The sequence below is a fragment of the Kwoniella botswanensis genome, chromosome 3 (assembly GCF_036426115.1).
Source record: "Kwoniella botswanensis chromosome 3, complete sequence".
Classification (NCBI taxonomy): domain Eukaryota; kingdom Fungi; phylum Basidiomycota; class Tremellomycetes; order Tremellales; family Cryptococcaceae; genus Kwoniella; species Kwoniella botswanensis.
The window spans coordinates 760,632-775,794 of record NC_088601.1 but is presented as its reverse complement, the minus strand read 5'-3'; the positions used below and the strand labels follow the sequence as shown (position 1 = coordinate 775,794).

Here is a 15,163-nt window from a genome sequence, read left to right as displayed (position 1 = left end):
TGGTTGGGATGATATGCTATGATGTACGATATATGAGGTGAGTGATGTGCAGTTTCAGTACAACCAAAATGGGATGAGTGATTATGAGCAATGCAATGAGATGATCAATTTTTTTCACTCTTCTACTCGAATGCTCCGGTCATTCTAGATTTCAATCAGGCACGTGCAGTCACCCACTGCCATCACACCATACAACACCATACCCCACTGCTACTCATCTTCATCTCACTTGGCACATGCATCGATCTCTGATCCAAGTTGTGGACACGCATAGGAACGTCACCTGATCTACTCGTACAGCTCAAACCCAGATGAAGATGATGACCGACTGACACCAGCTTGATTCCAAAACAGGGTTACTGTCATGACCATCTTCCGAAACGTGAAACCTCACCCAAGGGGGAAAAAAAACACGCTAAAACGTCGAATGACTTAAACGAATGAACAGGGCCTTCCCTCATCATGACATACATCACCAAAAGAACAAAACAACAACACTCGTAGTCACTGCAAAACTGGGCAAGTGCAGGCGATGCATGCATTCAAGCTGACTTGGTTGATGTTGATGGCTCTCTCTATTTCTCTCTTTTGCTCTTTCAACTTTACTCAAATACATTAATACAGCCACTGATATATACTGATCACATACCGTCAACCTCGAGCCAATCTCCATAACCTCGTCTCTACCTGCAACGTATAACCCTCCCCGACAATGTTCATCTCCCACATACTCGTCGCGCTTACGGCTTTCGCAAGCCTTACATCAGCTACCCCCACATCTCTCAGAAACGAAAGAAGGGAAGATGTCAAAGTGTTAGCAGGAGCACCTATCAATTCGCTCAACCTTACTGTCATTCCCGATTCGCCCGTACAGGGCGAGAACGTCACGTTGAATTGGGGGTATGGAGATGCTGGTACGGTAAGTACACCATACGCATATATACTTCTCACAAAAAAAAGAAGTACAACTTATATGATATGTTTGGTTTGATGCGAGTAGGCACCATATAACATCCAGATTGGTACAGGAGGATATTATGCCAATTTAACATGGTTATACGAATACACCAATCTCACTGAAACGATCTTCACCTGGAACGTCAATGTGACTGCTGGTGAAACTTTGTAAGTAGTCGCGTCATCTCTTGACAACCATCATATTCAATCTGACTGTTGCCGCTAACTCGTGTGATTATCATCCTATAGGGTATTCCAACTATGGGATTCAACCAATACTACCACCTACACCCAAAATCATAAAGTCCTTCCTCCCAGTAACGGAACTTCTACAGCAACATCAACATCAACATCGATTGATAATTCGACTATCCCAAGTAACACATCTACCATCGAGCCTGCTACACCAACAGAGACGGCAGAGGGAGAGGAAGAAGAAGAGTCATTCTTGGGTGAATTGTTAGCGGAGATCCAATCTGAATTAGATGGATAGATAAAGAACAAGGACAGTCGTCGTTGGAATGGACAATGGTAATTTGAGCTTGGACATGATATCCGTCACGTATCCGATGAAAATGAATACCATACTATTTTGGCAACTCTTTGGCCTTCTATTTTCATTGTAGTGTACAACATCATGATAATACATCGATGGGGAGTGATATTTTCGTAAATCATATGACCACAATCTTGATTTTTCTGCGTAGACTGATCGATAAGGCTAATGCTTCATCCTACTGAACACATCAGCTATATCATTCCCGAGATACATGTTGGGGTTTTCATTACTTACCTTTTCTTAAACCTCTCGTAGACCTGCTCATCGGTCGCATTCTCCGCCCGTGGTGCTAAACCAGCTTCTATCCTCTTAGCTTCCTGTATAGCATATATATCAGAAGCGACTCTCTGATGAGGTCGGTAGACTATAAGTATACGATAAGCTAGATCAGCATAACCGTACGCTTCATGAGGAGGAAGCTGATATTGGACATAGGTGTAGAATCCAATGGATGAATTTCACTTACACCTCGCAGCAGCATAATCGTCCTCTTCTTCCTCCTTCTCTGCAGCCTCCAGAGCAGCCTGTTTACGAGATTCCATCATTTCCCTCTTTGCTTTCTCGGTCATCTCGATATTCTTCAGACGATTACTGCAAGAAATCAAACACATTGGATTAAATCAGCAAGAATCCTTTCCCCTTCTCTCAATATCAAAGAGCAGAGAGCAGATGGAGACAAAATAAGACCGAAACGTCACTCACTCCATACCTAGATCAACCTCTGGTATAGAAGTTAACATTCCCAACGAATTCGTTACATTCCCCTCATCGTCAATTTTCTTCGTTTTATTTTTCCCTTCTATCACCTGGTACCTCTCTGCTATCTTGTATAATTCAGCTTGAGGATCGTATTTCTCATTTTGCTTGCCATTGGTATTGCCATCTTTGTCGGTGGTTGATGTTTCACCTCGTTTTTTGGCTAGTTCAGCTTCGATGTATGCCATCCTGCGAGCAAGACAAGTCAGTGTGAGCTTTCATTCAATCATAACAAAAGAGAACAAAGGTGGTGGTTTTGCAATGTGGAACAGATCTATCCACTCACATATGTTTATCCACATCCAAAGCATTCGTCTGCTGAGTGAAGTTATTCGTCCTTACCAACCTCTTCGCTCGTTCATTGTCATCTTCCAATTCACTGTTTCAATTATAACCAGACATCAGCTATCGGCTACATCCTTCATTTGATCTCTATCAAAGAACTCGTATGTGTAAAGAATGATAATTTAACTCACTCATCTTTCTCCTCGCCTCCTTTCCCTCTAGCAGGTCCAGCCTGCAGCCCATATTTCTCACTGGCATCCAAATCTTTTTCTTTCTTCTTACCCTTCCCGCTCTTCTTCTCTTGTTCACCCCTATTCAACTTTTCGAGATCTATACCCTGCTGAGCCTGGGATTTACGAAGTTTACGAAGTAGCACTAGATCTTCGATAGTTCGACTTTGACACATTCACGTATAAGTGTTCTGTTCAGATGCGTCGAAAATTTTGCGACGATAAGACTCACCCTGTATCATCATCTTCCAAAGGTTCAGGAGTTTCAGACGTAGGTGTATCTATTTTCTCATCTTGATTCTGCTCAGCGGCGGGTTTGTCACGTACGGATGTAGGTCTGGATCGTTTCTTGAACATCGCTAAGGTGATGTATCGATACTTAAAATGGAGATAAATCAAGTATGGTAGAGTAGGAAAGAAAGAAAGATGGAATAATCAAACATGAGACGAAAACAAATCACAACCGGATACCGATATTTTCCATTTCATCAAACATGCTACATTCCGTCATTTCTTTCTTCTTTTCATCTTAATACTCAACGTGACCAGGAAACATTGCATTGCAAAGATGGCTTTACCCAACTTAAGATGTAAGCTAAGCATGACCAACAATGATCATCCTACGATGCTGACTCATGTACACAGCCATATTCGCTTCTTCAAGAACATCAGAGGAAGAACGTCAACTCTCCCGAACCACATTCTACAGATTGTACGTATTTGTATCTATATCTGAGCCCCACCATCTAAATTACAATGATAATCCACCTATACATTCATGAGATGCTGATGATATCATGCCTCTCTTTGCGTAGTACCGCATTTGTAGGAGCATGTCTGGTGATATCGCTCTTAGCTGCCCGTAATTCAGGAAGAGATTTCGGTGGTAAAGCTGCGAGAGGTGTGGTGGGGATGGTATCGGGCTCACAGGGGAAGATTGTATAGTATAGTACAGGTAAGAGATGATTTGTGTGATACAGTACGTGAGTTCATGCTTCTGAGGCTCATCAATATTGCATCGACCAAACTTATACTAGATCTGATCTATTCCATTGTTCTATTGATACAGAAATACATTATATCCTATCGATTTCAATCAAGCTTATGATTCTTGTATCCCGCTCCAACACCACTCATGATCATGCCAACCCCCGTCCAAATGATCAACACTCCAAATTCACCTACTCCGTATCCTCCCTTCGCCCCGTCCAAAGATGAATTGTGGGACATGAGGGCAGAAGATAATGGCCCGGAAGCTATGGAGCCTATCCCCCTAGCTAGGAAGAAGAGGGAGTAGAGAATGGCCGGGAGATGAGGGTCGTCCCCTACGGTATTACTTGTCAGTACCTATACGAGTTGCGGTAGGAGGACTTACGATTTAGAATAGCTATAAATCTATATGTAACTCACAACTCGATCAGCTATCTGCTTTATATGACACAATAGATATACATCATGACGCTGACGTGAACTTACCTGGAGAACAGCGCAGTGTAACTAATAACCCATTCAAGTGATATAAGGCATCAACATCCGTACTCTTTCCTTTTCTGTGGTTGAGATCGACCGCTTGACTCACCTTCCTGCAAAAGCCCCAAAAGCTAGACTGAATCCAACCAACCCACCTACGTTTTTAGCTGCTCCCCATCCCGCAAAGACACTTACACCCGATGCGAACGCCATGAGCAGGATCAATTTCCTAGGCGACATCTTATCCGCTAGATGACCTATGATGACTTGTCCGGGTACCCTCGCTAAGTTCATCAGTGCGATGGTGAGTGTGCCGATGGTAGGTGAAAGTGAGAGGGCTGTTGCATAGGCTGTGACAAGTTCATGTATCAGTACAAGGTAAGTACACGTTGTGCGGCTCATCCCATATGCGAGATGATGGGATGTGGAATAGCCTGTTGCACTCACAAGGTAAATACGTGACAGGCATAAAAGCTGCTAAACCCTGGAACAGCACTCCAACCCAGAGTAACCAGAATGCCGATCTCCTCATGAATCCCCAGTTCACCTTGGGTCTGGGTCTTCTGGAGGAAGAAGTCGAAGTTGAAGATGGGATGGGTAATCTCGGTTTGATAAATGGGATGAGAAGAGCGATGAGGATAGTATATGATATACCCTATGAGAAATGGGTTAGCCCGTCTAACCCGTATGAAATATTACCTTGCCATGGAGAATATGTAATGCAATAGTTGTGACGTACGATCGAAAGAAGGGTTGTTCTTTTCCCATATTTCTGTAAGAGCGCATTTGAGATCAAAGGCATGACTAGACCACCAGCACCTACACATATAGATTCAAGATTACTCGTCAGACAATGTATTGATAGATATGCGGATACGTTACACGTACCAGTCCCAGAGAGCATTATACCCGATGCTAAACCCCTCTTGTTCAACCACCATTCGAACCTGATCGAACATGACTTCATCAGCAATAATATCAAAAAGGATAGGGGTGTATTCACATATAATTCGTGGTGGGACAATATAGCAGAGCTAGTGGAAATGAGAAATCAGCGCACATATACACGACATGACATGGTGTAGGGTATGACTCACTCCCACCTATACCATACAAAACCCCTTGACTGACAACCAACCCAGCTGCCTATCGCCCATACGAGATACTGTGAGTCTCCACTCGCTACTATGAGGGTTGAATATCTAAATGAAATCAGATGGACTCACGCTACTTGCAAAAGCCGCACCGATAAATCCAGAGAACATCACCACCAACCCTATCCACATGGTGATCTTCCTCTGACGGGGGTATGTCGTGAGATAGAGTGAGAGTGGAGACATCAAGAGATACATGATACCCTGTACGACGAACAATTTTCGTTCAGCATGAGTAGAGAAGGACAGAATGGTAGGTAGCTGTGGATTAACGTACCATTGCGACTGTTCCTATGATAGGTAATAGACCGGTCGAGGCAGGATATAAGATAGTATAATGATCGAGGTATACTATATGGAGATGAACACCAAACCATAATGATCAATGTCCGTATCTTCCAGCTCCAGCTGGGAGAAGAGATGACCTGGGACTCACCACCGTAAGAATTCGCCATACCTTATCAGATCATCGATCGAGAATCAGTCGGTCTCGGTCTCTGGACTTTCATTGACGTATATCATAACTCACCCCATACCAAGGTCTATCAAATCATCAGCACACAGTAGACTCATGATAGATAGCACGACTCACCTCTAAAGCTGTAGCAGTAGCCAGATAACTCCATGCTCCCCAACCACCATCCACACGAGGGAGCGATGAAGTCACGCCGTTCCGACCTTCTTCGTCTAATTGGAGCTGTTCGACTATCCTAGATGGCTGAGTCTCTTCGACCGCCATGGCTGGCTCAGATTGAGCTAAATTTACTTGATCTTTTGACATGATCGTTCGAAGTCTTCGTTATGTTAATATTAAAAATGATAGAATCCTTGAGATGCGATGGGAAATCAAAGTATGTATCCGTCTATTTATATCTTAGCGTCTCTTGCATCGAGTCGAGTCAACAGCAGTAGCAGTCCGGTGCTCATCTCGAATAGGTAGATGTATTCCAATCGTATGAATATGGATTGGAATAAGGACGATTGGAATAAGGCATAATACATGGATGTTTTCATATCTGTTAGATGGAATAAGGCATAATCGAATGATGACACGTGAGTTATAAGGCATACTCGATAAGTGGATTTCCAATTATCTTATCAGCTGTATCAGTACAAGACGTTTCGGACCGGTTATGCCCAGGCATGACTCTCATTGAAATTTCACTCACAACCATACAACCGCGTACAGTAAGTAAATTATAAAGCAGCTACATCGAAACAACAACACCTTTCCACATCTGATTATCATTAAAGGTCTTGTATGCGATGGGATTCTCCGACCCGACCAGACGGACATATATCTATTGCTGCTATGCAACGATGTGAGGATCTTTCGGAAGCCGAAGCCACTCCAGAGCTAGGCACCCCATCTCCCTTTGTAATCGCTCGATCACTCCGTCTACAAAATCAGTCTAAGGACATGGTACGATAATGTCATAAGCTGTATTGCCCTGCAAACCCGCACATTAGCAGGACGATACCGTGGATGTAAAGTCAAATGTGATCGAAGCGTTTCAAAGTTACCTTTTCGAAGATAAGCTCGGACCAGCTACTCGATTACACTTACAACCCATCTCCGCTACGGTAATCTTACACCTGCGATACACCTTCGGCATATTCGTCGTACGATCTCAAATCGTCGGTCAATGACAAATCATTCGGTCTTGGTAATCCGGGAGACCGTATAGACCGTAGAGGAATCGCTCTTGCCCTATTCCCCTAATGATTGTCTGAGAGAAGGTATAAAAGCGCTCTAAAATGTAGACCCAATGTGTGGTAAAGCAACAAAACTTCTTCTTATTCTGGATAAGATTAATCTCCAATTGCATTGAAAAGACAACTTACTTCAGTATTTTGAACATGTCCGAACTTGAATCTCATTTCGTTATCGGTACCATCGCTCCCTTCTCCCATGTCCCACCCGTGATTGAACTTTCTCTTGCACTCCTGACTCACACTTCTGATCTATGTATCTCGGTGATCCTTCATACCAATAATTTAGAGAACTCCCAAAATCTCATTGAGAATCAGGGTGTATCGGACGATGTAAAAGGGAGGATCAAGTTGGTTCCCGTCGGTGAGAGAAGGGAATGGAATGATGTGACTAGTTCGTATATGGATGTGGTTTATAAAGGTGGTGAAGGTTATGCAGGGATTTTACTAGTAAGTATTTGGACCACTTGGCAGTATAGACAGACTATCTGCTTCTTATAATCAAATAGCATAAGATATGATGAAAACAGACGCGCTTACATTGCTCCATGCTTGATGCTTTGATAGGGCTCAGCACCTTGGCCTCATCCTTCGATCTTCATCTACGACGCAGCGGGTTTCTTCTGGATCACCGTCAAGTCCAAAGTAGAAGAAAACTTCCCTCACTTGAACCCTCTCAGATTGGTCGCATATAATCCTCTACCCATCGGTGAAATCTTATAGTGAGTGCCCCATACAAACATATATACAAACCAAGTCAACAGGTATACTTACTGGACTGGATGATTTGGATATGGATGTTGACTTAGTCTCGCTGGAGAAGAGAAGAACGGTTCTTTACGATTCCTCGAAAAGGCTTTGGAAGATTATCCAGAGGTTAAGAACGCACCTCAAGTCAATTTGGTAAGTTCACCGCCAAAGTATACAATACAAATATACCAACTATAAATTGCAATTTACACTAATTTTGGTACGTATATTTGACCGTATGTTTGTCTAGCTTCAAGGAGGCTTGGACGAATCCAATCCCGATATCAATTCTCAAGCAGCTTTCCTCACCAAGTTTACGGAAGCTTACAAAGCCGTGAGCCACTGAACCTACAATACTTTACATTTAAGCCAATTCTGAAACTCATAAATTTGCTTGTAGTGCGTATTTGAATCGGATAAATTACTTGAGATTCCAGGATACGCCCCATTCTGTGAGCCGAATATTCCCCTTCTTTATGGAATACAGTGTCATGATCTAATAGCTGATTGTCCATGTTTTATAGATTCATTCGAAAGTTGGTCATTGGAAATCGACTGGTCCTCCACCGCCGAAATAGCCTGGACTCAATATCTCCAAGGTTGGCAATCATGCGTTTCATTACCCGAAACTTGGATTACATGTTTCCCAGCTTCTGTCCTTGAGCCCAAGGCTCTCGATGCGATACGACAAGATGAGTTTTTCACTGGAGGTGGGAAGAAAGAGGTGATTGAATTGGGATGGTATGAGAGGAAACCTAAGGGTGATTGGGGGGTGGGTGTCAAGGAGTTTTTGGATAAGCAAAGAGATCAATCGGTGGTTTATGTTAGGTAAGTAGAAAGTTGAAAATCGAAAGTCAACAGTCAACTCACGACTCATGTGTCATCGGGGACGCAGTACATATGTACTATTCCTACACATCAAAGGGAAATCCAAACGGAGGACATGAGCTGATATACTGTTTGCATGGGACAGCTTCGGTACACTCGTCAATGCCGGTCCAACCCTTCCAGCCCTCTTCGACCTCCTTGAAGAGACCAAAACACCCTATATCTACGCATGTGGTAAACAAAAACATTCCTTACCGCAACATATCAAGGATACTCTCGAATTCTCCGAGAAAGAAGGTATTTGTATCGCACCGGATTGGGTAGACCAAGTGGGCGTATTGTCCCATAGGGCTATTGGTTGTTTTGTAAGTCATTGTGGGGCGAATTCTGTGGTTGAAGGTGTAGAAGCGGGTGTACCGATTATTGTGAGTCAAGCACACCTTGAATAAAATTAAATGGTATGGTATATATGATGAGTGATCTTCAAAGCTAATGTGTAATGTATGATACTGTACCTAAATAGTCATGGGGTCGAAGAGGTGATCAAGTCATGCTAGCTTCCCAAATCCATTCTTCGGGATTAGGTATCGAGCTCCTCCAGCACCGTACAGGTCATTCAGTAGGTAAAGAGGTAGCTCATCGAAAGGGTATCGTCATACATGGTACGCAAGATGCACTGAAAGAGGAAGTTCGAAATGCTTTGGAGATTGTTAACGGACCTGAAGGAGAGGAAATGAGAAAGAGAGCCAAAGCGTTGAGTAAGAGGATGGATGAGAAGAGAAAGGGGGAATGGTTGGAGAATATCAAAAAGTTTGGGTTGTACGGTAGAGACTAGACTTTCTGTATGGCATTGAGTATCTGCAGTGATATCGATATGGCGATTAATGGGAGATGAGGATTGATCAGTAAGTTTGAGTTGAATAGAACTGTTCTCGATGAAACGACATATATAGGAAAGTAGACATATCCTAGAAAGATGAAATTGATGATGACTTGATCTTGATCCGCTTGGAGAATCTCTTCACTGTGCATAGTAAAGTCGTAGAAGGAAAGACTCTCTTTACAGTGGATTGAAATGTCAGCATGGATTACTTCACTTCGGTGATTGTGCAGTACTTTAATCAGTGACATATCATGCACATGCACTGGTTCGCAATGCATATCGAATCAATTCAATTCAATAATTCAGCTTATCAAAAAGGGTATATAAAGGGGACTGTAGGTATATATCAAATGAATGATGAATTTTGGTTTTGATTGAGGACAGAAAGTCAACGGGTGATTTCCCGTTTCTTATCCTAGAGGCGACAAACGACTAATATCTTCGATAAGCTACACACATACACCCATTCTCATTAGCCACTTGTCACCTGACACAGATTACACGATGATAAAATCCAACTCACCATGAGCAGCAAGAGGTGTGGGAGATCCTCTGGAATGATGTAAAGCCATCAATTGTCTCGCATCGGGATGTTGATGTTGTTGACCGAAGGAAAGGGGTGATTGGTATGCATTATCATCGTGAACGGAATTAGATTCAGGTGAAAATAATGTTCTCTGTTGTTGTGGTTGTGGTTGTTGAGAATGAGCGGGATTGGAATAGATTTGAGTCGTACCGTATTGCAATACCGCTAAATAGATACATCGACGGTTTTAGTCATGGGTCTCATTATATATGTTATTATCACTTACGAGGCTCATATTCTTCCCGATCCGATCTACCTAAACCCTTCTGTTGCAAGAACGCATTACCACCTTGAACTAAACCACCATGATCCAATCTATTCCTCTCGTATCCACCTTGTTGCTGTTGTTGCTGCAGACCCAACTGACGTTGATGAGAAGGCGAATTCGAATATACCGATTCAGCTCCTGCACCTGCACCTGCACCACCAGTCCAATTAGTCTCATTGCCACCAACAGAAGAATCGTAACTTCCAACGAAGGATGCCACTTGAGCAGCCAATGCAGCCGTTCTAGGATCATTCTGCTGATGATGAGGGTGAGGCGAAAAAGTATCTTCGTGCTGTTGTTGACGGGTGTACCATCCATCCCTTAAACCAGATTGTTCAGCTACACTTCTTCTCATATTGCTAAATGGACTTTGACCCCTGGAACTACTAGAGGAAGGTCTGGCAAAACCGAATCGAGATTCTGTTCGTTGAGCATTATGATCTTCTCCCCTCATGCGTGAGGGTCCAGGTGTACTATCCGATATCGCAGGTGAGTTATCCTCTCCAGACGGATCGAACGGTCTAAATAGTCCGTTGTAACCTAATGAACCTCTTCTGGACGGAGCATCGAAAAGATCAGGTAATTCGGGGGCATGTACACCGAGTTCAGCTAGACCTTCCAAAGTCTTGCTAAATGGACTAGGCTCATATCCTCCAGCTTGGGCATATCTTCTTTGCAATTCCGAATCATCCAAACCAAGGACAAAAGCGAAATCCTTGTCGTGCGCTGGGAACGAGAAGATGACGGGTTCTGGATATGGTGAGTGGATAGGAATAGGTTCGGTAGATAGTGGTTCTGGAGGTATGGATTCGGTAGATCGAGCGGGTGTTTGAGGTGCGGGTGACGAAGATGATGGTCCAGCATCCGAGTCCGCCGATGCTTGCTCATCCATGAACTCGTCTAAGATAGGCTCAGAAGCGACAGCGGTCGAGGTCGAAGCGGAGAGAGGCAATCCGGGAGGTGGTGGAGGAGCAGATGGAGCAGAGGAAGCAGGTTTAGTCGAGGTGAGGGATGGTAAAGTGGCAGATTTCTTCTTGGGAGACGTCTGGGCACTACCGGTAGCAGCACTCTGTGACGAATCGGTACTCTTTCCACGAGACATAGCTTGGGACTTTCGTTCCTTCTTCTCTTTGATGATGATCGGTATCGTAGGCGAAGGAGTGGGCAGAGGAAAGGCAGCATTGCTTTTGCCAAGAGGAACAAAATTACCAATCTTGGTGGGTCGAGCGATTGGGTTAGCAGTACTAGCTCTGGTGGTTTTAACGGTGACGCCTTTACCCCAGCTAGCTGCACTTGGTAAACCTGTTGAAGCTGCGACACCGTCAGCGGAAAAGTAGAGAGGTATGTCTAGAAAAGACTCACTTCCATTGACATCGTCTGAAGAAGGCTTTGGCCAAGCCGTTTTCGAAGATAGTGAAGGGGGTTGAGGAGCAGCCGATACGATCGTTTGCTTTTGTCGGGCATCGTACTCGGCAGGCCTGGTCAAGCTAAATACAAAACATGAGCGTGATAGTCTTCGATATAACTGATTTTGCGGATACACTCACGCAGTCTCCATATCCTCCTTAGTGAAACAATCACTATCACCTCCCCACTCATGCAAACAATGACAATTGGGTGTATCACACTTCTGACTCTTGAGGAAAGATTCACAGTAACGTGTGGTGCCGTATGTCGCCTTCAACACTGAGCCTGGTGGACCTTGAGGTGCAGGTATACCATCTAAAGAAGCTATGGCTCTCGCCGCATCCTCCCTCCGAACGTAGACTATATATATCCCAGTGGAGGTTGACGGATCATCCTCTGTCAATGTTGGGACTGCCGAGGAAGATAATTTCGTTCGGTCACCCAAGTAGATTTTGGATATTTTACCGTATTGACCGAAATAATCATTCGACCGTAGTATCGGTATGGCCTATTAAAATATGAGTTACGACTTCAAGGCCAGAGAGTTGAATAAACAGCTCACCTCGTCGCCCGGCGCAGGTAACTTCATCCCTATCACGTAGACCATATTCTTCATTACTATCCTAACCCCAAGTAAATGTCTCCTGCCCATAGTCGTGAGCTGCTTTATCGTTCTCGCCCTCTTCGTCTTCCTTTCCTTCGCACGTTTCACCCTGTTCAATAAGCAAAGGCGGGTCAGTTGCGAGTCATTGATGATGACAGCGACGAAGCTTACTCTTCCCAATCCACAGGCTGGAATACCACCGCTTTCGCATCATACGGTCTTCTACAACCTGGACAACGTGCATCTGAACCTAGAAGCTTGTTATAACAGAATTGACAGATCTATAGGGAGACCGAGTGTGTCAGTTTCATTCTTTCTTATCATTATCTACCAGACGATTTATACACAGAAGGAAGATAGACATACCTGCATACCACATTGACATGGTTTGAAATTCAGATCCGACAAATCTAACGGTTCCGCACAAAGTAAACAATCGGGGTCGTCCTACCGATTCAGCCAGTATGTCAGCGAGCTATCCATTGAGATATAGGGGATCATTTCGAGGTCTCGAAGGATATATAACGCGTTTTTCCACATCTTTTACTTGTATTTTTCTTGATGAATGAAAGTGTTGATAGCTTACCTCATCATCACTCCAGTAGACATCATGCAACGACTTCAACGTCTCCCTATTGACTCCTCCACTTGATCCGCTCGCAGGAGCTACAGCACTTATGCCTCTCGATCCCAAGGTGGTGGTGAAAGGTTGTTGACCGGTAGTGGGGTTTGCTGGTAGAGGATGTAAGGAAGGAAGGGGCATTATAAGAATCTGATCTGACTATCGAAAAGAGAAGAATATAAGATAAAAGAAACGGTATGTGATTCCACTCTGGGTTTGATTGTTGGTATATTGATAGTATCAGCTGGATGAGTCGGGTGTATGTGAGTATGGAGAGGAAGGAATGGGTGAAAAGGTGGGTGGATATGAAGGATAAGATTATTGAATGAATGCTCTATACTCTCTGTTCAGGGCCGCGCACAACGATACAACGAGCACGAATAATGAAGAGTGAAAGAGTGGTAACGGAATTAAATTTGTTATACTGAATTTTTGCCACCTCAACATGGCAGGGAAGGCGGCGATCACCGACATACCAACCCCCTTCTGTACCTCCGTACCTGCCTACAGTATCTTTCTCTTTCGAGTACATCTAATCCTGAAACATATCACATCAAACACTGACGATACTGGTACTCGTGGTGTTCGCCATCGACCTCAGAGGTTTGACTCGCGACATTCAGCGGAAATCAAGGAGTCATCGGCTGTAGCTGAAAAGACCTCGTCCCCCTGGCGGCAACATACTCATCATGCCAGATCTCAAAGCCTACCTGGCTGACAAGTAAGTCTTTCCATCGCCCACGCTATCATTGTGGCATGTAACTGACGATTTTGCCAACAGGTACATGTCGGGACCCAAACGGGATGCGATTCTAGCACGTTCTTCCGATCCTACCATTAAGAAGAAGAAGAAGAAACCCAAGAACGAAGATTACATTGGAGGATCAAAGGGGGAGAGTAGCGGTGGACTGATGTTGAAAGATGAGGATGAGTGGAAAGTCAGAGATAGAGATGAAGATGAAGATATGGAAGACGGAGATGCGCCTGGTAAGTTACATTCCATCAACCGTATAGGTAGGCATACAGCTGATAGTTGGAATGGCTTGGACGCTACAGTAATTGGAAAGGGGTTGTCCACATTTCAAAAATCGAAATCATCCTGGTCGACTGTCGGCTCAACCTCATTACCTATATCCAATCCTACCGAAGCTGGACCTTCATCTCCCCGGGTCAAGAACGAAATAGATACAGACGCTCCTGTGGCAACCTTACCTAAAAGGAGAGGTGGTTTGCGAACAGCCGCGCAGATGCGCGAAGAAGCTGAGAGACTCGCAGCTGAGAGGGAACCCTCTCCTGAACCTCAACCAGAGGACGATGAGGAGGAGGGCAATAACGAGACTGTTCATCGAGATGCAAGTGGTAGGATAATAGATGTAAACAAGCTGAAGGAAGAAGAGAGATTACGGGAGGAAGAGGCAAAGAGAAAGGAACTAGAGAGGAAAGAATGGACGAAAGGTCTCACGCAGCGTCAGGCAAGAGTGACAAGAGCTGAAGAGGAAAGGGAGATGGGTGAGAGGAAGAATGTGGGTGTGTCGAGAGATGATCATAAGATGAATAAGGAGATGCAAGAGGTGGAAAGATGGAATGATCCAGCGGCGGAGTTTCTGACGGTGAGTCGATAGTCTCTCCTTCCATATCATCTCATCTTGTCGCCTATCCGCTGTGTGTTACACTTATGCGTGACCTGACTGCGTCCGGGCAATGTGTTATGATTGTACGAATGAGTCAGGCTGATGCTGATTTAATATGTGACAATCATCGTAGAAAAAGAAGAAATCGAAAGGTCCCAGAAGACCGAAATATCAAGGTCCGTACGCACCCAATCGATTTGGTATACCGCCTGGATTCAGGTGGGATGGTGTTGGTGAGTGCTATCCGTCTCTCTTTTCTACTCCTCAATGGTCTATCATGCTGATACTATATTTACATCTGCGTAGATCGCTCAAACGGTTTCGAAAAGAAGTATTTCCAAGCTCAGAATTCGGCTGTCAGACGAGAGTACGAGAAGAACCAATGGAGTGTGGAGGATATGTAGAGAATGTTGTAATTGTCTATTGCATTGTATATCCATGTTACTTTGTTGCATTCCAC

General features: G+C 44.1%; 7 protein-coding genes across 7 annotated transcripts; 4 read left to right on the top strand and 3 right to left on the bottom strand.

The window, feature by feature from the left end:
* Window positions 1-712: 712 nt before the first annotated feature.
* On the top strand, window positions 713-1,450 carry L199_008177 (uncharacterized protein; the record flags this gene model as incomplete). The annotated part of the gene is made up of 3 exons (XM_064893859.1): window positions 713-919; window positions 1,001-1,125; window positions 1,207-1,450. 3 exons carry the CDS (start codon window positions 713-715, stop codon window positions 1,448-1,450), a joined length of 576 nt encoding a protein of 191 aa, XP_064749931.1.
* A 296-nt stretch (window positions 1,451-1,746) lies between these two features.
* L199_008176 (uncharacterized protein) lies at window positions 1,747-3,144 on the bottom strand (the record flags this gene model as incomplete). The annotated part of the gene is made up of 6 exons (XM_064893858.1): window positions 1,747-1,880; window positions 1,983-2,107; window positions 2,219-2,461; window positions 2,559-2,651; window positions 2,749-2,952; window positions 3,020-3,144. 6 exons carry the CDS (start codon window positions 3,142-3,144, stop codon window positions 1,747-1,749), a joined length of 924 nt encoding a protein of 307 aa, XP_064749930.1.
* A 211-nt stretch (window positions 3,145-3,355) lies between these two features.
* L199_008175 (uncharacterized protein) lies at window positions 3,356-3,732 on the top strand (the record flags this gene model as incomplete). Its single annotated transcript, XM_064893857.1, has 3 exons — window positions 3,356-3,377; window positions 3,433-3,499; window positions 3,603-3,732. The coding sequence occupies 3 exons, from the start codon at window positions 3,356-3,358 to the stop codon at window positions 3,730-3,732; spliced, it is 219 nt and encodes a 72-aa protein (XP_064749929.1).
* Window positions 3,733-3,879: 147 nt separating this feature from the next.
* Window positions 3,880-6,192, bottom strand: L199_008174 (uncharacterized protein; the record flags this gene model as incomplete). Its single annotated transcript, XM_064893856.1, has 14 exons — window positions 3,880-4,112; window positions 4,163-4,182; window positions 4,264-4,284; window positions 4,367-4,607; window positions 4,705-4,912; window positions 4,997-5,076; window positions 5,146-5,204; window positions 5,261-5,291; window positions 5,355-5,403; window positions 5,484-5,615; window positions 5,689-5,762; window positions 5,848-5,868; window positions 5,941-5,953; window positions 6,004-6,192. The coding sequence occupies 14 exons, from the start codon at window positions 6,190-6,192 to the stop codon at window positions 3,880-3,882; spliced, it is 1,371 nt and encodes a 456-aa protein (XP_064749928.1).
* A 1,079-nt stretch (window positions 6,193-7,271) lies between these two features.
* Window positions 7,272-9,537, top strand: L199_008173 (uncharacterized protein; the record flags this gene model as incomplete). Its single annotated transcript, XM_064893855.1, has 8 exons — window positions 7,272-7,574; window positions 7,692-7,846; window positions 7,934-8,027; window positions 8,125-8,208; window positions 8,275-8,326; window positions 8,399-8,702; window positions 8,848-9,127; window positions 9,226-9,537. The coding sequence occupies 8 exons, from the start codon at window positions 7,272-7,274 to the stop codon at window positions 9,535-9,537; spliced, it is 1,584 nt and encodes a 527-aa protein (XP_064749927.1).
* A 480-nt stretch (window positions 9,538-10,017) lies between these two features.
* Window positions 10,018-13,213, bottom strand: L199_008172 (uncharacterized protein; the record flags this gene model as incomplete). Its single annotated transcript, XM_064893854.1, has 9 exons — window positions 10,018-10,034; window positions 10,109-10,336; window positions 10,398-11,750; window positions 11,802-11,926; window positions 11,987-12,354; window positions 12,409-12,559; window positions 12,622-12,731; window positions 12,817-12,897; window positions 13,037-13,213. The coding sequence occupies 9 exons, from the start codon at window positions 13,211-13,213 to the stop codon at window positions 10,018-10,020; spliced, it is 2,610 nt and encodes an 869-aa protein (XP_064749926.1).
* A 548-nt stretch (window positions 13,214-13,761) lies between these two features.
* On the top strand, window positions 13,762-15,107 carry L199_008171 (uncharacterized protein; the record flags this gene model as incomplete). Its single annotated transcript, XM_064893853.1, has 5 exons — window positions 13,762-13,793; window positions 13,854-14,059; window positions 14,129-14,682; window positions 14,837-14,936; window positions 15,010-15,107. The coding sequence occupies 5 exons, from the start codon at window positions 13,762-13,764 to the stop codon at window positions 15,105-15,107; spliced, it is 990 nt and encodes a 329-aa protein (XP_064749925.1).
* Window positions 15,108-15,163: the final 56 nt, after the last annotated feature.